Source organism: Numida meleagris, chromosome 17, assembly GCF_002078875.1.
Source record: "Numida meleagris isolate 19003 breed g44 Domestic line chromosome 17, NumMel1.0, whole genome shotgun sequence".
NCBI classification, from domain to species: Eukaryota; Metazoa; Chordata; class Aves; order Galliformes; family Numididae; genus Numida; species Numida meleagris.
The window spans coordinates 1,480,775-1,501,920 of NC_034425.1; the positions used below are offsets into that span (position 1 = coordinate 1,480,775).

The window sequence follows — 21,146 nt, forward strand, 5'->3', positions numbered from 1 at the left end:
AAGCCTTCCTATCCCGCTGGGGATCCGGGACCTTTTCATCTCAGCCCATACACTGCGTAGGCTTCTGCTTCTTCCCATCTTTAAGTCTTTAGTAAATATCATAAAAGAGAAAAGAAAGGCAATCCCCGGGGCTCGGGATTCCTACCTTCCCTGCTTTAAAGAGAGGGAAAAAAATAGAAAGCGGAGATTTAGCCTCGTTTCATCATTTTTCATTCACAGCCTGCAAAGAGTAAATATTATTTAGTCCCGTTTTGCAGGCTGGGGCTCTTTGGAACAGTTTTTTTCCTGCTCTTTGTGCATATACCCAAATTCTGGGGAGATCTGGAGCCATCAGACACAAACCCCACGCACCCCATAGCAGAGCAGCAGCAGGCTGAGCAGGGCAGGCTTTGCAGCGATGCTGGCCCAGAGGAGCGCACCTCACTGCTAATCAGGGAGCCGGCTGAAAACATCCAACGCCTTTTAATTTACTGTCTAAAATTGGATGCGAGCGCTCGGAGAAAACTCTTCCCTTTGCATGAAGTTTCTGATTATCTGATGGAAGGCAATTCAAAACAGGACAGAAATATTTCCCTTTTTTTTTGTTTTAAATCCAAACTTCGGGCTTGGCTCGGCTTGCTAAACTCCAAGCGAAACCGTTTCAATCTGAAATAAATCCAAAAATGTTTCTACTGCATTTCGGCTGGAAAAATGGAAACGCTTCCCCAGGAGCCTCCAAGGAAGGGCTCAGCCCCGTGATTTCTGTCTGCAGCACATATAGCGTGCGACCGCGTGTAGGTCTGACACCCAGGGAGGTTGGCAAAGCCGCCGTGTAACTTCCTCGCTCTGCTCTCGGGATCCGGCAGCAACCGCAGTTGCACAATCCCTTGTTGTTTCCAGTGCAGAGGAACTTCATGGCAGTAGGTTTCTTGGCACGGATTTGGGGGATGGCACTTCTTTGTATGAATAATGATATTCACATGCGGTCGTCGCTCGTTTGTTGCTCTTTAATACTTCCTTTTCCCTTGAAGACCTTTCCAGGTCAGGTTTTTGGTTACGTTAGTGTGAGGTGGAGGGAGTCTGTCTGCAGCCCCTCTGATGGAGGGAGGGCTGGAGGGTGGCGGAGGGGCTGGGTGGCCCCAGGTGGCCTAGGGGACCAGTGGAGGTGCGCTGATGCTGCAGTGATGGGGTCACCACCCCGCCCTCACCAAACCAAAGCAGGCACAGGGGGAACAACCCAGAAGCCAACATTTGCCCAAGCAAATAGCTGTGTAATTAGGAGCTCACAGAACAACAGCCGGTTCCTAAGAGCCCTTGGAGCAGGAGGGCTTCGGCTCCCCGTGACTCTCGTTTTCAGCCCCTTGTTCAGCTGGCACGAGCGCAGCTCCCCACTGGTGCAAGCACAACCGGGAAAGAAACAGAATTGCTGCCCCGAGTGCTTTGAACAGTTGCAACGTTTCGCTCCGTAAGAGCGCAGGAGGAGAGCGGTGCTCGGTCCACCGTCACCTGGCCACGGCCACCGAGCAGTGGCACCGTCCCGCAGGAGATCCACGCTGCTGGGAACAAAGCAAGCCGTGCTGACTGCAGCTGAAAGAAGTCTGCCTGGTGTCACTGGGGTGACTTAGAGCCGGGTGTGTGGGCGAGGGCTCGTGCGTGAGTGCTTGCCAGGCGCGAGGAGCTCTGAATGGCTGCTCTGAAGGCTTGGATGCGGCTCGCCGAGCTCCGCAGGTTCCCCGAGGACTCCAATAATTGGTACATTTGGTTTGCTGCTCCTCATTATTTCTAAGTTTTCCAGCTCTAACGCCAAAGGAGTCTGTATTCTATGTAATTATTACTCAAAACTTTGAAAACATTAAGTAGGAAAAATAGGCCATTAAACAACTGAGGAGCAAAGTAACAAGTGTGAATTATGGCTCTGCCCTGTGGTTTGACTGTGATGGGTTTGTTCCACCCATGGAGAGATGCTGGAGAAGGGTAGGTTGAGTGGGTTGTTTTGCTTAATCTCTCTGCTGTCAGAGCTGCCGTCCCCAGAGAATGCGGATCTATAGAGAAATGTGCCTGCCCTTTGAAACGCAGCGCACATGCCCAGCTCCCAGCAAAGGACTTTTGTTCCGCTCTGATTTATACAGTTCTCTGGGGCAAAGAGAAGTGGCTGTCATGGTTGCAGGGATTACTCGCTACTGGAGGGAAGGGTGGGCTGTGCAGGAATAATTTGTTGTCTTGACAGGGCATGGAAAGCTGCTCCAACCCCCCCGTCCCTCCCCATAAGGGATACTGGGCACCCATTCTGGGCACACTGCAGGCTCTCCATGGCAAGAACCTGTTCGTGGGCTGAGGTTCCTCGGTGCTGCCTGAGTGCCAGCACTGCCCACAGCTCTGCCCTGTGCCGGAGCACGTCCCGGTGTTGCTATCCCTGAGCGATACTGGTTGGCTCAGGGATGCAGCAGAGCGCTGGGTTTACCCATCACTGTGTCGCTCGCCAACAAAGGCAGCACACTGAGGACATGCCTCCTCTTATCTGCTCCCTGCATTTCCCAGCTTGTTTGTTTTGTTTTCACCCTCCAAGGAGGAGGAGGGTGGTGCTGCTTGTGCGAGGCCAGCCACCTCTGAACCCCAGCGCCAGAAGCCCTTTTCATGCTCTATAAATTTTATTGGAAAATCTGTTTCGCTTGAGGGGGGTTATTTTTTTTCTCCCTCGGTAACGCACCATGAAAAGGCTCATTAAAAAGTGAGCTCCTTGTTCTGATTAATCCTTCCAAGCAGGCAGAGGTGACACATGCTAATGACATTTCCAGCCGGGCTGGTCCCCCGGGACACCCGCTCGAAGGAGCGCCGTGTTGGACGTCGGGAAGGTTGCTCTTGGCTGCAACACGCGTTTGTAGTGGAGAAATGCCGGCAGGAGCCAGGCGGCCGCTGTCTCTCGGGCAGGACGAGGAGGCTTTGTTCTCCAGATGCATCTCCCGGCGCGTCTTCCCGCGGACACGGGCTGTTCCCAGCATCCGGAAGGGTTTGGGAAGAGGTGGAATGCACATCCCTGGCGTGAGCACGCGTCCCCACAGCACGTCCGAGGGCTGCTGGGATGCACCAGCGCCTGTCTGCACCGGTCTGTTTTGCTAACCCCAGTCTGCTGCTCGGCCCTGCCAAAGCTCTGATGTTCTTGGAGAACACGGAGCTAATGAGGCACCTTCCCAAACAACCGCCGACCTGACGAACCGGGCAGCTGTGGGCTCAGCAGGCTGTGACCCATAGCTAACGGGAGCAGAGGGATCCTCATGGACCTTGTGTGACTCCCTGTCCTCACCATCACCTGTGTTTGGTGTTAGGGAGATCCGTCTTCACCCTAGCCCTTCTCCACCGCTTTCCTTACAAGCCAAGATTGACTTCCAGTCCAGGGATGGAGGTTCAGTTTTAATGTGGTGGGACCCAAAGCTGAAATCTGATTCTTCCCTCACCTTCTGGAAACCAAGATCCCTACGGCTGGAGAAAGGAAGAACCAAACCAAGATACTTATGGCTGGAGAAAGAAACAAACCAAGATGCCTATGGCTGGAGGAAGAAGCAAACCAAGATACCTACGGCTGGAGAAAGAAGCAAACCAAGATACGTACGGCTAGAAAAAGAACTAAACCACAATCCCTATGCCTGGAAGAACCAGTGAAGGTCCCACTCTGGGTCAAAGATGTGCCCAGGACCAGCCCAATCAGGACAGAGATGTTGAGCAGCCTGAGCTGTGCTGACACTTCTCCACTTGGACCCAACTCAGCATGATGCAAGGCAGAAAGCCACGAGCACAAAGCCTGTGGACCCTGCCCCTAGCAAGCTCCTGGTCCTTAGCACACCAAGTGCCTCACGTTGAAGTGCAGCAGCAAGATGTGTCGGCACTGACTCCACTTTGCTTTTCTCAGAGGGTCGTGGCCATTGTGGCCAAGAAACATAAAGGCTCTGTAATGCTTTGTGGGGCCAGGAATACAGTGAGTCTGTTAAAAGAAGGTTACCATGTTATATAAGTAAGAAAAGGGGAATTGTATTTAGCCTGGCACGGGGCAGTTGTTTTCACTGACACGGAGCTATGCATGGAGCACAGCTCATGGCTTCTTCCTCGGTGAGGTCTTGTTCATTTTGGCCTGAGCAGCCCCAGGTCAGGGAGGTGAAGCTGCGGTCAGCCCATGGGTGCAGGGGAAGGGCAGGGATGCTGAGGGCAGGGCAGGTGAGAACCCCAGTCCAGGGCTGGGGATCTGCTGGAAACCTCCTCCCTCTTCTCCTAGCTGTGAGATTCTCCCTGCTTTATCTTGGGTGGTGGAAGCAGCTGTGTTAAAAGTAGATGAACACAATGCGATGGTTTTCGATTCTGTTTCATGGCTGCATGGTTTATTCAGAGGGATCACAGGCGATTTTCAGCCCATTACCACCTGGAGAGGCTAATAGAAGGGAGTGCTGCTTCCAATGGGCTACCTACTGAATGGCCTCGGCTCTGCCGAAGCCGAAGTGGTGGAAGGTTAAAAACGATTCAGGCGGGATCGGGGCTGAACAATTGCCCAGAGCAGGGGATGTGTTGGATGCAGGGACAGTGGCCAGCACTGCCCGGCCTTGTTTGCAAAGCCAGAGTGCAGCCCAGTGAGGCGGGCAGGCATAGAATCACAGAGTCATAGAATCACCAGGGTTGGAAAAGACCTCTAAGATCATCCAGTCCAACCACCTATCACCAGTATTTCTCACTAGCATGAAACCTTAGTACCCATTGTCATTGGTGTGCATGGAGAGCACTCCAAAGGGCCGTGGCAGGGTGCAGCCTTGAAGCTCCCTCTCTCATTGACCCACTGAGCATCCCAGGGCACCTGCTTTAGAAGGGGAGCTGAACTGGATAATCAGCAGAGGTCCCTTCCAACCCTTACAATTCTGCGATTCTGTGTGTGATTCTCACCTCCAACCATTCTGGAAGCTATGCTTTTCCCTTCCAGGTGTGTTTCCTGCACTTTGGTCTGATTAATATTGATTCAGGACTGTATTTACTGAAATAAGAGGCTTTGGGATTTGTTAAATGTAAGAGATAAGTGGCAGTGAGTATGGAAGTTGTTCTCCAGGGTTTGATGTCAGTGAAGCCTCACCATAAATGTGCATCCTCAGCACAACTTGCCTGAAATCCTGCAGCTCTGCTGCCGTGGCAGGTGGGATGGGAAGCAGGGCAAGCAGCACCACTTCCCTGGGCTGATGCTATCAAGTCCCAAATCCTCCCTGACTCAATGGAAATGATCCCTTTGGGGCACCACCTCTAGATGGAATCTGGTGGTGAGTGAGTGGTGATGGAGGGTGGCTGCAGACGTTTCTGTGTCTGCTCTCCTTCATCCTCCAGCACCAAGGGATGTGGAACCCTCCCCACCACCCAACAAGGCACGGGGCTGTGGGCAGGACCCCAGCACGCCGTGGGGCTGCCCCTGTTCCCAAAGCCCCAGCACTGTGCCCACTTCACCCAGCCAGTCCCCAGCTGACGGCCCCAGTTCTGCTCTTGCAGCTGATACTCCAGATTACAAGTGTCAGTTTAGTTTAGTTTGTCAACAAAAGCAATAAATAACCCCCTCTCACTGCAGCTGGGAAGAATCTGCTTTGCTTGCTTTCAGAGGAAGAAGAAGGGTTTGGTCCATCTGGGAAACGTGCTTGGCCAAAGGTGAAGGAGATTTCAGCTCCTAGAGGGGACATCAGAAAGAGCTTGGCGCTGACTGACCAAGATTGGCTTGAAAAGGAGAAATAATGTTTGTCCTGGTGGAGATTTGTTTGGTTCTTTGCTTGAGAGCTAAGGTTCCCAAGGTTGAGGTGAAAAGGGCATGGAGGCAGCCAGGGCATCCCACTTTAGTCCAGCCAGATTTAAGCCCATGAGAACCTCAGAGGGCCTCAGACTCCACCATACGGCTGAGAGTTGAGTCACCTTTGCTTCACCTGTGTCACGTCACTGGCCTCCCCATGGCATGTTGCCCTCCTTGGCTGGCTTTGTGCCCAAGGACTCCGCTCATCCAGCCCCTATGGCAAGGTGGTGCTCCATGGGTTCATTTTCCTCACCAGAGCCTCTGTTTTTGTGGTTTTCAAAGACATTTTTTCCTAATGCAGGAACATCCCTGGAGGCCCTGAGCGTTCCCTGACATCCGCGCGAGGGGAGCAGCCCTTTGCTGTGCAAACATCTGGGCTCCTAGGAAATGCCGCGTGTTCCTGCCGGTGCTCTGCTGCGTGTTAATGCTTAGAAAATTATGTTTATTTCCTGCCACGGGGATCAGCCTTCAGCCTGGGGTTATTTCCAGGGCTGCAGCAAGCTTTGTGCCAGAGATGCAAACTGTGGCAAACAAGCACTTAAAAGCCCTGTAAGCAGCAATGGGCAAACCACAGACACTGCGAGCTTTGGTTTGGGAAGGCGAGAGGGAACGGCGTGCCTGGGAGCTGCTCGGTGCTGAGTGTGACAGTGGGTGACACCTGGCTGGTGGCTGCCATCACCTGTGGGGACACAGCTGGCCTTCCCCAGGGCTCGTGGTCCATGGCCAGAAATCCTCACTATGGCTGGAGCTAAAGCATCTCTGGGTCTCCCAATGGCTTCAGGCTTGCTGTGGGGCTAGCAGGTTGGTGGTAGGGGTTGTGTGGGGCTCTCCCAGCCCTGTGAGCTTTGACCCGTGGGGTTCCCATCCTGGGGAGGGGGTGAGCACTGGCGGCTCTGGCCAAACTGGAACTGCAAAAGCCGTTCTGTCCGGAGGTGGGCTGAGCTGCAGCTTGTCTCCCTGCTCGTGCCAAAGCATCTGCTGTCCTGCACACTTCCCTTCCCCCGCCCGCCAGCAGTTCAGACCATGGAAATGCTTTACCCGATCCCCCCAAAACTCCCATTTGTTTGGATTGCTTGTGGCTTGGTGTCTCTCCTCCCGCTGCTTTGAGGTGTCCGTGGCTTCCCAGTGCCCTTCTGCAGCAGAAAACCAACATGCTGCATTTCCAAAATGCCCAGATGGGTATTTCCAATGACCTAACAGGAAAATCAGCTCCTCTGTACAGCTCAGGACTCTGCAAGCAGCTCCAGCTGGTCCCAAGCTGCTGCAACCAATGGGCTGGAAAATGCCCCACAGCCGAAGTGGGATGCCACAGGCTTTGGGTACAGGTCCTGTGAGCATCGCTGCGGTGCAGCCCTGCAGGACTGAGAATGTGCAAATTGGGCTCTTAAGGGCCTTAGTGCAAGAGCAGGGTGCAGATGTTGGGCTGCGTTCACGTCTGTGAAACCTCCGGCATCCGATGGAGCTGGCACCATCAGGAACAGCTCCAGTGTCTTGGGGACAACGGGCAGCAGGGCTGTCCCCAAGGAGGAGGGGCAGAGCTGGGGGAGAAGGGGTTGGAAACATCATAGAAATCACTGGCACAGCATCCTCAGCCCCAGCACAGCCCAGGTCCCACCGCCAGCATCTCCCCCTCACTGTGCATCGCCATAGGAAGCTTTGGTGAAGTCATCCCAGCTCGCGGTGCAGCCATGCAGGAATGTGCTAACCAGGAGTTGTTCTGAGGTCAGAAAGGAATAAGTCTTCTGCAGACAATTGATGTTGTTATTAAAAACATCCACGCGAGAGAGGGAGGAGGGAGGAGGGAGGTCCTCTTTCCTGTTTGGGAAATAGTTTCTCACTGCATTCATCAAGCGAAAGAATTCCGTATGAAAAATTCATTTTGAAAAAAAAAGAAAGAAAGAAAGAAAAAAGTTTCTGGGGCACACGCGCCTGAAAACGAGCCACAGCAGGATCAGAGGTTTGGCTCCGAGCAGCAGCCAAAACGCAAAAGCAGAGGCCAGAGCGAAATTCAGAGCGAAACACAGGAGTCCTGCTCCCAGCCGGGTGCTGGAAGCGGAGGAAACGCGGCTTCCTTGGGAGAAATGCAATCCTCTCTCTGCAGCGCTTGGGCAAAATTCATGAGCTCCAGCTGAAGCCCGGAGCAGCTCTCCCACCGAGAGGCTCAGTGTGAGCCCCACACCGTGGTGGGGGCTGCGGGGGATGGGGAAGGAGTCAAGAAAAGGGAGAGCAACCGCTGTGCCCAGAGGCCATGAGACCCCAGCACTGCTGCCCTGAGCTGTGGTGCTCCATCCCTGGAGCTGGCCAGCCCATGGTGGGCTCTGCACAGCCAGAGCTGGGGGTCCCTGCCCACAGCAGGGGTTGGAATGGCATGGTCTTTAAGGTCCCTTCCAACCCAAACGTGCTGTGGTTCTGTGAATGATTTGAAACCACTCAGCTCTGCGGACTGCTCCCTGGGGACGGGCTGAGCGGTAGAGCTAATTGCCTGTGATAAGCTAATTAATGGGGTCTGATAACACCTGCCTCATGAGCAGCATCCTGAGAGCAGGGGACGGTGTGGCTGCTGGGGGCTTGGAGCTCAGTGGGACTGCAGCTGATGCTACATCCCAACCTTTCCATGGCACCTGTGTGGGAGCTGAGCACAAGGAGCACTGGGGTTGCACGAGGAGCAGGTGACAGCACCTCACTCCCAGCAGCACAGGCTCTGCATGCTCCCAGCACACCAGCATGTAGCAGCAGCCAGCAAGCCGTTAACGGTAGCGCTGATAAGAGGGATAAGCCCGCCTGCTTTTGATAAAGCCCCGATTTCCAGGAAATCCAAACACAGCAGAGCTGTGCAGGGCAGTCCCAGCACCCACCTAGGTTCTGGGAGCACAACGTGCAGCACCTCCTCAAGGAGCATCAGTGTCCACAGTGGTGACAGTGGTGATGGGGAGGTCAAGCACACAGAGTGGAGTTTTCTTCCTGTCTGAGCTCCCTGATAACCTCCCCCGAGATAAGCCAGCTCTGTTTGCCCAGGCTCAGCCGCACCACAAAGGAGGGCTTTGCACAGCCCCGGGGGTGCAAATAGCACTGAGCACACAGGGGCATCGCGGCCCTTCACACCTGCACTGGGTTTTAAGGCCAGAACAGGTCTGGTGCAGGGCTCGGGTTAACACCTTGGAGGGTATGGAGTGAAAGGAGCGGAGGAAGAAAGGGGAAAGAGTTTCCTGCAGCCAGAACTTGAAAAGGAAACTGAGGCACAGCACTGTTAGGTTCACGCTGGGACCTGCAGCTGAGCCGTGGCAGCACCTTCCCTGCGCCTGCTGCAGCTCGGGGAGCTGGGGAGCACAGATTTTGGGGGCTTTTTGCTGCTGAGCTGAACCAGCCAGCAGTGGGCAGGAGCTGCTGCTGCACCGAGCTGTGGTGATGCAGTGGCACAGTGACACGGTGCATTGCCACCAGCTCCATGTCACCTCGGAGGGGCAACACCGCTGGGCCCAGAGCTGACCGCCAGCCACGCTCGGAGGCTGCAGGACTGCAGCTCCGGTGGCAGATCTGCCCAGCACTGGTTTAACAGTCCCCCTGGCCCTGCTCCAGACAGGATTGGGAAATGAGCTGGGGTTAAAACAACACAACACGCTCCTCAACACGCTCTGGTGGTGCTTCAACCCCAGCCCGGCACAGCCCGACCTCACAGGCAGAGGGGCTGGGGCTGCCCCGATGGCATCGCAGCTCCGGGGGGGTGTGAAGCCACTCAGCATCCGTCACCTTCCCAGCATTGCTGTCACCCCACTTGACTGTGGCTGTTGGTTCCGAGTGTCCCCGCTGCCCGGGGCGGTGCAGGAGTGCAGCTGGGGCTGTCTGTGTCTCTGTAGGCTGAGCTGATTTCGTACAGATTTTTCAATCCTTTGCCTCTCCGGGTTGGTTGCATCGCTGCGCCTTTTGCATTTCAAGTAAACTTTGCTCTGAATGTGCAAATTCTTTCAATATCTGTTTCTGCTGTGGCTTTAACCCTTAAGCGTCCAACACAGTCCCGCACTGGGAGTGCAGGAAACCGTGTGGGACAGCGCCTTGGTGCAGGAGCAGTGCTGGGACGGAGGTGGCCCCATGTGCTGTGTGTGCTGGGGCACCTCGGGGTCAGGCACTGGGCAGCCCGTGGCGGGGGATCGCTGCTAGATGAATTATGGGATGCAAATAATGCATTTCCAAGCATTTACGACCATAGGAGGCCAGATATGAATGGTGCAATTACATGAAAAAAAGGCTGATGACAGCCTGGCATCATCTCCCAGACTGAAATAAAGAGTTCATTTCTTGACTTTTCCTTTCTAAAACAATAAGTTAATCGAGTTCCTTCCAGGCTGGAGCTTATCTGCAGCCTTCCTCCACCATACCTGGCTCCCACATACCAGGAAAGGGGCTCCTGTTGAGTGCCAGGGTGCATCACTCCCCGCTCCGTGGTGGGCTCAGGACTTGGGGCTTGTGCCTCCATCTCCAGCAGCTTTGTTTGTGAACATCTCAGCTGAAGAGCAGCCAACCCCAGGCTGGAGGGAGCAGGGGTGATTTGCAGCCCATCTCCAGGCACTCTGGGCACTGTGTGCTGCACCAGGGTTAGGCTCGCTGTCATCCACATCCTGTGTTGAGTAAGAGCGCTTTTGTCTTGGGCTAAAACGCCGTGGGTGAGGAGCTGCCAGACATCTCAACATGTCAGTGCCACACGACAGGCCCACAGGTTTCCATCCATCCTTGCTGCTCTATGGGGCTGCTGGAGGTCACTGGGGATGTCCCTGAGGGCTTGGGCAGGAAGACACAGAGCGGTGGGATGCGCCGCTGCCGGCAGCTGCTCGCCACGTGTGCAGCAACAGTGGGGAGACCTCTGCTGCTCACAGCCTGAGCAGATCTGGCTCCTAACCTGAGCTGCACGGCTCCCAGGAGTACGTCCTGCTCTGCTCGTGGTGCTTCATGAGGGGGAACACGAGCAGCAGGAAATACCTGCTGGGACACTGGTGCTTCAGGCCGGCCCAGAAAGAATCAGTGTGGGAGCAGTTATGAACAAATCTCCTTGCCTGAAGTGAAAAAGGACTGTGTCACGCTGCAGTCAAATCACAGCAGTGCCCAGTGCTGTCAGAACGGGCTCCGTGCCTCATGGCACTGCAGGAAGGTGACAATGCCGAGTGCCGGCAAAGCGACCTGCAGCAGCCGATCCAATGGGATGGCTCTTCCTCCTTCTGAGGTTTGCTCTATTGAGCAGCTTCAGAGTTTCTCTATTTATTCCCAAAATGACACACCAGAGACCGCAGCCGTTTCGGGTGTTGGTTGGGGGTGGCTGGGCTTCGCCAAGCGTTCTGAAGCTCCCTCTGGCAGCGGGTGTGTGAGCTGGGTGCTGGCGTTCAGGTCCTTGCTCCTGAGCACGGGTTGGCCACTGCAAGAGGGATCTTCAGTGCGTCCTGCCTCCCTCTCTACCATTTCACACCGAACGCTTCCCCCATTTTTCAGTGACTTACTCAGATTCGAAGCGGACTTACTCCAATTTCACTGACTTATGACAAATTCAACCAAATTTGCGCAGTTCTTCCTAGAGACAGCACAAGACCCATCCCTACCAGGGAGAGATGTTTTTCTTTTTAAGCCTTGGCCTCAACCATAAGGGCAACAGATTTTCTTTAAGGAAAGAAATCCCCAAACTTGTTAGCATTGGCACGGCGCTGTATTTTTCGCTAGCTTCTCCTTAGCAGCTGAATCATTTGAGCAGGAACTCTTCCAAAAACTTTCAGCCTGAGTCAGACACCCAGTCTCTAATATTTAAGCCCAAACAGTGAGTTTGGCATTTTTTTTATGTAAGAGCAAACAAAGCTCTTATCGGCGGGGATGTGGGGCAGGGACACGTTGCTGTGACCGAGCTCCAGCTGCCGGCCGTGTTTTGTGGCTGTGGTGCCGGAGCTGTGTGTTTTGTGGTATTTTTATCCATCTCCTTGGGCTGAGCATCAGGAAAACCTGGGATTTGGCACAGACCTCGCGTCTCCCTTGTGGCCGCAGCATCCCGTGGGTTTCCCCTTTGCTGGGTCATCCCAAGCGAACAGAAGTGAGTTCCCATCCTCCTCCTCACTTGGGCGTAGCACACACAAATGGTGCCGCAGGGGAGCAGGGACCCTCCTGTTCCACCCCACTCCACTGGCTCCAGGCGCTCCATCCCTATCATCTCTGCTCTTAGATTCAAGTGTGGCTGCTTCTTCTACCCACAGACACATAGAATCATTATGGTTGGAAAAGACCTCTAAGATCCCCAAGTCCAACCCCAGCCCATCCCCACCATGCCCACTGACCACGTCCCTCAGTGCCACATCTCCACGGTTCTCGAACACCTCCAGGGACAGTGGCTGCCCCACCTCCCTGGGCAGCTGTGCCAATGCTCAACCAAATATGGGCCCCAAAACAGGATCCCCCAAATGCCTGCAGGTCTCCAGGGGCTTAAGGCACAGGCAGCACGGCCCTTGTTGCATGAAGCATGTAAGGCTTGCTCCTGCAGGAGTGAAATAATGGCTCAGACTGAATTAGCAGATTCTTTTGGGAAAAAAATAAAATAAAATAAAATAAACTTGTCTGGGAAAAGGATAATTTTGAGGAGACTGAAACTGTTCATAAAATTAAGTTAAATTTAGAGATTGTTCTCAGCCCCTGGCTTCCTCTATCATCTCCCATCCTTCTCGCCCTTCCCCCCCCAATTATTGTTCACAAAAATTAAAACAAAATGTTGTGGGGTTTTCGTTTGCTTAAAAAGCAATTTTCATCTTGAAAATGGACAAAATATAAGGTTGGAAGGGTGGGGTGATTTGGAAGGGCCACATTGTCATTGCTGAATGAAAACCACAGGGAGGAATGTGTCTGGGGGGACGTGGGCATAGGGGTATGGTGTCTGCACAAGGGGCACTGCCAGCCTGCACCTCCAACCACGGATCTTCCATTGTCCCAATGAGAAGAACATCCTGCCCACCTTGGCCATCTGCAATGGAGCCATTTGTCCATAAGCTGTATTAAGGGAAATGCTGCTATTGTGTTTTCGTAGACTTATAGAATCATTGAATGGTGTAGGTTGGAAGGGGCCTTATATAGATCATAGAGCTGCACCTCCCTGCCATGGGCTGGCTGCTCCCCCAGCTCAGGCTGCCCAGGGCCCATCCATGGTCCCGGGAGCCTCCAGGATGGAGCACCCAATCTTTGACCAGCTCCACACCACAGCTTTCCTCTTTTCCAGCCCGACTTCCTCCAGGTTTGTGAATATCTGCATTTCATTTCACTGGGGTCGGCCACAGGTAGGACCATCTGATGGCCTGAGTGCATCTGTGCAGAGCGAAGGCTGGGGATATCCTCGGCAAGTGAAGGGGAAGAAGGGAGCAGGGGACAGGAGCACTGAGCTCAGGTGAACAACAGGAGATAAAACCTTGCATTGGGAGCTCACAGCACAGGGCATTTTCTCACCACCAGATTGGAGCACCTACTCTGTGGGGTGAGACACAAGGCGTGAGGAGCAGGGGTGATGCCGGCACTGGGAGGGGACTCCTTATTGCAGCCGGCAAAGTCGTTCATAGAAAGAAAAGATGGATTGCCAAAGAGTCTCACACAGCAGTGGGGAAAAAAAACCCAGAAGCAGTGGCTGGGAATGAATGCCAGGCCAGTTGGCGTCTGAAAGCAGGCAAGAGGCTTTAGCAGAGCGGGTGATGAAGCCTCGGCAAGGGGAGCCCAGGGGTGCCCTCCTTTCCCCAGTGCCTTCATCCCAGCTCTGCACCCCATATCCCCATCGCCAGCTCTCACCACAATGCATCCCAGCCTCATTCCCAGCAAGGGCTTTCTGATGCCTGGATGGAAAGCATCCTAGTGCATGGGGTTAGGAGGTGACCAGTGCCTAGCTAATGCCCCAGTGGAACTCAGACAGCCCAGGCCATGCTGTTGGTGCCAGAATTCACTGAGAAATCATATTAGAGAGATGGCCCCACAGCCTCTCATGGGATCCAGCTCCTTCTGTCCTCCAGACATGGGATGTTTGCATCCCTGGAAGCTTAAAAACTGCCCTGGGCTGGGAGCAGCTCCACGCACCCTGCTCGCTCTGCCCACGCGGCTCTGCCCATGGGATCAGCCAAAATGTTTGCAAAGATCTGGAGAAACCCCCGGGAGCTCTGTGTCCCGGCTTTGTAAACACATCTCTGTTTATCGAGCAACCCAAAGAAATGCAAAGATTTTCACTCACTCTCCGGGTGGGCTCAACTCTGAGTTGTTCAAAGGGACGTGCCAATGCTGCCTTGCAGAATACTGGAGAACCAGCTCCAACTTTCCTCCAGCATAAGTGGCATGGAGAAGACCTCCTTCTTCTCCAAACCCAGTGGACATACATATTTTCCAAAGAGCGTGAAAGCTCTTTGGGCACAACACAACTTGTTGGAGGAGGTGAACTTTCACTCTTTTTGGAGAATATTCATGTCTTCTGGCTTTGGGGAAGAAGGAGGTCTTCTCCGTGCCACCACTTGGAGAAATGTCTCCGCGTTGGTCAGCTGGGATGCAGTCTGGCACCAAGTATAGAGTTGGCTGGGGGCTCATCCAAGGGGACACAAAGCACAGTTCAGAGCCGTGGCACTGGGATTCGTGTTTTTGCACCGCTCTGCACCATTAGAGTCAGTGGGAGGTGAGGTTGTGCCCCAGTGTGTTCCCTGCAGGAGTTGGGATCACATGGGGGAAGCAGGGGAGCAGCTCTACGTCCTGCTGGGTGGACGTGGCTGTGGGACTGTGCTCCCCACGACAGCTTTGCACTGGGAGCGAGCTGGGGATTGTTCCCAATAAGTAACCCGGAACTGCACTGTGAATTTCGGGGCTGAAATTTGATAATCAAGCAAATATCACATGCCTTTGTCTTGGGCAAGCACCATAAGGTAAACAGGAAGGAATGAGGGATTAAGACGTCTCTGTTCAAAAAGAAGGTGACAAGCACAGAGCCGTGACACCTTCGTGCTGCATGGGGGGCCCAGCTGCGGGCTGGCATTGCACAGCTGCATTGTTCGGGGGCAAAGAGCAAACAAAAGCAAAGGGAAAAGAAAACAAGCTGTAAAACCCTGCAAAGCGCACAGCCACCGCCTCCTGACGGCCTCGTGACAGCCCCGGGGTCGAGCTTTTGAAGTCCTCCCGTTGCATTTTTGCCAAAGCCCCTTGTTAAAGCAGTGCAGCGGTGACACCGGGGTGTGCGGGGGGACATGGGACACCTCCCAGCGGGTTGGCCACAGCGAGTTTCGTTCAGCCAGAGCAGGCTTTGGTGCCTGGTTGGCTGAGGTGGGTAGGATGGAGATGGAGAGGTGAGGGCTGTGGGCCGCATGGCAAGGAACACCAGGAAAGGAGCAGATGGGGAAGGTTTTGAAACGGTGCATGGGGCTCAAATGTGTGTGTTGGGACTCGTGCAATGGGATGGGAGGGCAGGGGGTGCAGGAAGCCCTGAGACGGGTGGGTTGGGGATGCCTGCAGATCCCCACGGTACCGAGGGATGGGTGTGGGTTGGCGGCTGCCACCCTGGGGTGACACTGGGGACGTGCTGTGTTGGGTGACCATGTGCTGACGCTCTGCGCTCCGTGCCCCCGCAGCCTGCAACTGCAACCTGCACGCGCGGCGCTGCCGCTTCAACATGGAGCTGTACAAGCTGTCGGGCAGGAAGAGCGGCGGCGTCTGCCTCAACTGCCGGCACAACACGGCCGGGCGGCACTGCCACTACTGCAAGGAGGGCTTCTACCGCGACCTCAGCAAGCCCATCTCCCACCGCAAGGCCTGCAAAGGTACTGCCATGGGGCAGGGTGGGGGGGTGGCACGGCCTCTTCTCCTCTGCCTCCTGCGCCCACCTCCTCCTGCTCCTCCTCTTCCATCTGAGCCACCACAATGATTTTTCTTGTCCCCATCCCATTCCATGCCCGCATCCCTGCAGTCTCCCCAGCCTCCTGGTGACAATAAAGCCTCTGAGATATCACAGAATCGTGGAACCACAGAATCATAGAATCACACAATGGTTTGGGTTGGAAAGGACCTTAAATCTCACCCAGTTTCAGCTCTGCTGTGTGCTGGTTGCCCCCTGACAGCTCAGATACAAACACTCCGCAGGGCTGAGAGTCTGTGGGTTACAAGAGCTGCTTGCTCACTCCCATGCGTCAGGAAGATGCAGATCCCACATTTGGGACCAAATGCTGGTCTGCAAATCAGCACTCACCTCCCCCAGACGGGCAGCACTGAGCCCATGCACCAATCGCTCCCCTCCTCCAGATGAAGCCAGAATGATAAAACAGGAAATAATTCTACTTTTCTGCTCAACAAACAGAGTTTTGAGGTCCCCTCTTTGGCTGGGACTGGAGGTGGGAGCAGAACTCCTCATCCCCAGGGCGCTCCATAGGGGATTCCTGGAGCCCCGCATGGCACGGGATGGCCCTTCAGCACGGGTGGGTGCCCTACAATCCACCCTGCTCTGCTCAAGCTCTGCTGTTTTAAATAAGAGCAAATCCTGCAAACGCAATGCTGTGAGCCCACGCTTCCCAGATGCGGGCTCCTCCATCCCCTCAAACAATTGTTCTTTCCCCCATCCCCTGCCTTCTCACTCTGCTCTTGAAACTTGAGCTTCCCACATTGAAACGCTCCTCCAAACCCCCCACAGGTTGAGACAAAATGTGGCCATCGGCGCTCCCAGATACAAAGCGCTGCAATAAATTCGCCGGTGCACGAGCGGCTCCCCGACTCGCAGGCTATTAGCACAATTTCACACCCGTTGCAGTGGGTTATTGTTGGCATAATCCACCATCCCATACAAAAGCGAGCGAAATGGAGTTTCCTCCAGCGAAGGCATCCCTTTGAACACCGGCTTTTCCTGAGCCCTGGTTATGTCACTGTGCTTTATGTTCCCCCCGTTTTGTGTCCCCGATTCAGGGTCTGCTCTGAAATCATCGTTACAAATATGCATGTTTCATGTGTACCCTGTTTAACCCAATGCATACCGGGCAGGGACGGTCATCCACCCTGCAAACGTGTGGCTGAGCTCCCAGCAAATGTCCCATGAAATCTGCTGGGGGCATTTGTTGTGCATCCAGCCCCATTTGTCCTGCCACGATGTGGCTGTGCCGTGTTCCTTGCCTGTGTGTGTGCTTCCAGTCATCTTTTTGCAAAAAAATATGAAAGCCAAACAGCAAAGAAACAAGTTGTGGGTGATAGAGATGCCACATCCCAGAGCCATGTGATGGGCAGAGCATGATATGAGGCTGCAAACCACATGGGACAGAGCCAATGACAGTAGGAGCAGAGATAGTGCATGGAGCAAAACCCTCTGTACTGCCCTCTTAGCAACAAAAAAAAAAAACCACAGATCTCAAATGATCATCTTGCAAGAACTCAGAACAAGTGCAAATTTTCCCTCCCTTCTCAATTTTTGGAAGAGCACGAGCAGCTCCCAAAGCACCAAGCCCATGCTTCCCATTCATTGTGCTTTCCTCTTTTCCCATTGGTGCTGATGGTGGAACCCCACATCTGGTTCCTGCCAACCTCCTCTTGCTCCTTCCATTGCAGATCAGTGCCCTGTCAGCTCGTGGGATTAAACCCAGCCCTGTTATCTCCTGGTTATTGGCACTGATGTCATCTTCTTGGAGCAGAACTCCATGGAGTTGTACAGCCTGGCCATGAAACAGCCCTACGTTTTGGGGAATGGATGTGCGTGATTTTTGAAGAAAAGGTGACAAATGATGGGGGTTATGGGCACACCCGGGAGAAAGGCTGGGTTTGGTCCCTAAAGGAGGGGGAACAAAGCCCTTGGTGGCAGGGACAGTGGGCCGAGTGCCCCGTCCCTCCCCACTGACTATAGAGGGAGCTGCGGGACCAGCTTAGAGCACAGAGCACCTCTCCTGGGGCCAAACCGGAGGAGATGAGCCCTTGAAGAGCCCCCTGGGATAATGGGGAGCAGGAGGTGCTGGGTTAATCCCAGTTAGGGCAGAGGCTGAAGATGGGCTGGCTGCCAAGTGGTGTCCCATTGCTGGTGTCCCAACCAGGGTAGGGCACGAGGAGCAGCCCTTGATTCCCTTCTGGCAATGCCATGTCCATGGGGCATCTATGCAGGCTTTGGTGGGCATCAGCACCCCTCCAGTTCTACAGATGTCCCTGCCACCGTGGTCTGTGTTGCACATCTGGGCAGAGTTTAGACATCTCCTGGCTGGCACATCCCAAAGACAAGGGGCTGCTGGTTGGGGGCTCCCTGCGTATGGCCCCCAAAGGTGACCCTGGCCCTTCCTAGACCACAGACATTCCCCCTGCTGGATGGGTCCCCCTGGCTTCCCACAGCACTGCAGGGTCAGGGTTATGGTTAAGGTTAGGGTTGGGGTTCGATTTGGGGTTGGAGTTAGAGTTAGGATTAGGGTTAGGGTTAAAGTTGAGGTTAGAGTTAGGATTAGTGTTAGGGCTGTGGTTGAATTTAGGATTAGGGTTAGGGTTGGGGTTATAGTTAGGGTTAGGATGCTGGATATCAGTGCAGGAGATCTGCCCTGGGTGTCTACCTTAGGAGGAGGTGAGGTGCATCCTAAGTGAGATGGTTCCTCTCCCCCAACCACTTCTCGCTGATGCTCATCTCTAGCCCAGTCCATTCATGGCTTCACAAGGCCATGTCTAATGCAAGACTTTCTATGAATTCCCTCCACGGAGTTGCCTGTGATTTTGAAGCTTCCTTCTCTTCCTCTTCTCCTTCTTTTCCTCCTTGAAGACCAGCTGGTGCCCTTTGTTATGGGAGATGAGCCAACCCCTGGTGCTGATGGGCTGGAATCAAATTCATGCATCAGGGCTGGGTCATCGCTGAGTGATCCCATCCCTGGAGAAACCCTGAACTTCCACGGTATCAGTCTGCCAAACACAGGGCTTAATTTCTCCATGGGCTTGCTCTTCCCTCCCAAACCAGGTGTGCCCCGCCGCAATCACCTCCCACCATGGGTGTCCCAGTGCCCGCCCAGCCCTGTGCTGAGCTCCTCGCTCATCTGCTGCCTGTGCCATGGGCTTGTGGCAAGCTCATCAGCTCTGAGGCTTTGGCTGCACTGCCAGACTTTACTGAAGTATTATTAGTGGGAGAATCCACCCATAGGAGCCTCATTTCCTAGGGGCCAGGCTAAAAATGCATCAGGAGGAGAGACTGCTTGCCTTTTTTTCCTCAGTGAAAGTAGTTTCCAATCTGCTCCCTCTCCTGTAAGTGACCCTTGATCTCTGCAAGAAGCAATTTCTCCCATGGGAGCAGGCTCAGCTCTATTTTGCTTCAGAGTCGTGAGGTCCCCTGCCTGCTCCTCTCTGCCTGCCCACACCTGCCCCTGGGTGTCTTCGACAAAAACTGACATTTTTTCAATGAAGAAAAAAAAATAAACAAAGCAGGTTCTGCCAGCAAAGCCAGGAGAAGGAGGTGGCAATGCTGGTCTCAGGATCCCCAGCTGCACTCTGCCATCTCTTCAAGATGGACCCAAACGGCAGAGATCAGAGACAAGGAGGGAATTCCAGCAGCTCTCACCATGAGAGGAGCCCTTGGCTTCTCTGGGTGCCAGCTCAGGAGGAGGAAATGGGAGAGCCCTGAGAAGCAGCACGGGAGGGCAGATGCTGAAATGCCAGGAGATTGTTTGTCTTTGCCTGATAAAAGAGGGAATTCATGTGCTGCTGGCTAGAAAACCTTTAAATCTCCAGGAGAATGTGATGAGGAACATGCTGCACGAACATGATCCCTTGGCTAACTAGATCGGGCTCACAATACCACAGGCAGGGCAGCGATCTCATAGCAAATCTGTGCACAGTGAATCTTGGAAGCCGTCATTAGGGTTCAGAGTTAACAGAGGAAATGTCTCAACCTCTGCTTCAGGTCAGCAGTCCGGCTGGGGAGGGACGAGCCAGGCTGACTGGAGGCACATCAGGTGCACAGCTTGCTCTTCCCCACGGCATAAGCATGGCAAGAGCTGACAACACACCCTCTGCTCTTCACTCAAATGGGATTTCATCATTCTGAAAGCTTCCCCAGGACAGAACTGCCCCGAAAGCAGGAGGATGCTAATTCTCCAGCAGGGCGATCCTTTCAGATCCCCTCTCACCACGGTCACACCTGAGGGGAGCTAAGCCCAGCGCTTTGTGCCTCTGTTTGCTTTCAGCACACGTGTGTGGGGAAGATTAGCAGCTGGCAGTGCCTCTGACCAGCATTCCGGGCTGGAAAAATGTTTGCATTTTTGTCATGCTGCTTGTCCGCCTTTGGTGGGCCGGAGATATCCCAGCAAGTTCCAACACTTTGCCGGGGCACTTTGCATCCTTTCATGCACAGTCCAATGGCTTCCTGCAGATTTTCTCAGTCCCAAACCCAAAATCACGATATTTCCAATGCTCTGGTGTGTGGTGATCTGTCTCTGCAGCCCTACACGAGGGGCAGTGGTCAGTCCTGCAGCCCCAGACAAGGATGTAAATCTCCAGTTCTGCAGGAGCACGTCCCCAGGCGAAATCTCCTCCTAGCTGCAGGCAGAGAGGAGCTGGCGAGGAGCGCCTATATCCATATAGATATTAATCCCAGCTAATGTAACTACAGATGTTCTCATTCACGGGCCCATCTAATCCTGCTGGGTCTCTGCCATGGTGTCTCGTAGCACGAGCTCCACGAGTTAATTACGCGCGGTGCAAGGAAGCGTTTCCTTTCATCGCTGGAAGAGGTTCCTCTTGGAGCGCGCTGAATGTCCCTTTGTGCCCGCCTGGAGGAGCAGCACCTGTCTGACCCGGGCACGGCGCGCGCCTTGGCACCCCTCCACCACCTCTTGGCACCCGCTGCCGCCTCCTGGGTGCTCCTCCTGCCTTTCACTCGGGCTGAGGGCCCGACGCTGATTTCTATAGCATCCTGATGTGCTATTCAGCCCCTCTCCGAGCACAACCTGCTATCTCCTTGCTCTTCTGCGCTCGGCTGCAATCAGCCAGATGTTCGCGGGCGGCTGGAGCTGGAGTGCTTGCAGCTGGCGGGGACCCTCCAGCGCTCCTCCCCTCGTGCATCCCTCAGGCTTTCAGATGCCGGCCCCAAACTCCTCTGGCCGCGCTGGGCAGGTCCCACACTTTGGGCAGACCCCACACACACTGGGGAAGTCCCACGCATTGGGCAGGTTCCACGCACTTGATCCATAAGGTCCCTCCCAAGCCATTCAACGATTCTGTGTTTTGTTCTATGAGGAGTGAGGCATCAAGTGGGGGGAAGCCACCCGTCATCCTCTGCTGTCCCTGCCTGTGTCCCAGGCACCTGCTGCAGTGAGCTCCTTTCCTTTCCTTTCCTTTCCTTTCCTTTCCTTTCCTTTCCTTTCCTTTCCTTTCCTTTCCTTTCCTTTCCTTTCCTTTCCTTTCCTTTCCTTTC

The 21,146-nt window shown here is 54.3% G+C and overlaps 1 protein-coding gene across 1 annotated transcript in view; it reads left to right on the forward strand.

The window, feature by feature from the left end:
- The window catches only part of NTN1 (netrin 1), a 48,855-nt gene that overhangs the window by 18,992 nt on the left and 8,717 nt on the right, over nucleotides 1-21,146 (forward strand). The window contains exon 2 of the mRNA XM_021414426.1: nucleotides 15,373-15,561. Coding sequence (XP_021270101.1) covers nucleotides 15,373-15,561 — 189 coding nt within the window. The remainder of the gene's footprint in view (nucleotides 1-15,372; nucleotides 15,562-21,146) is intronic.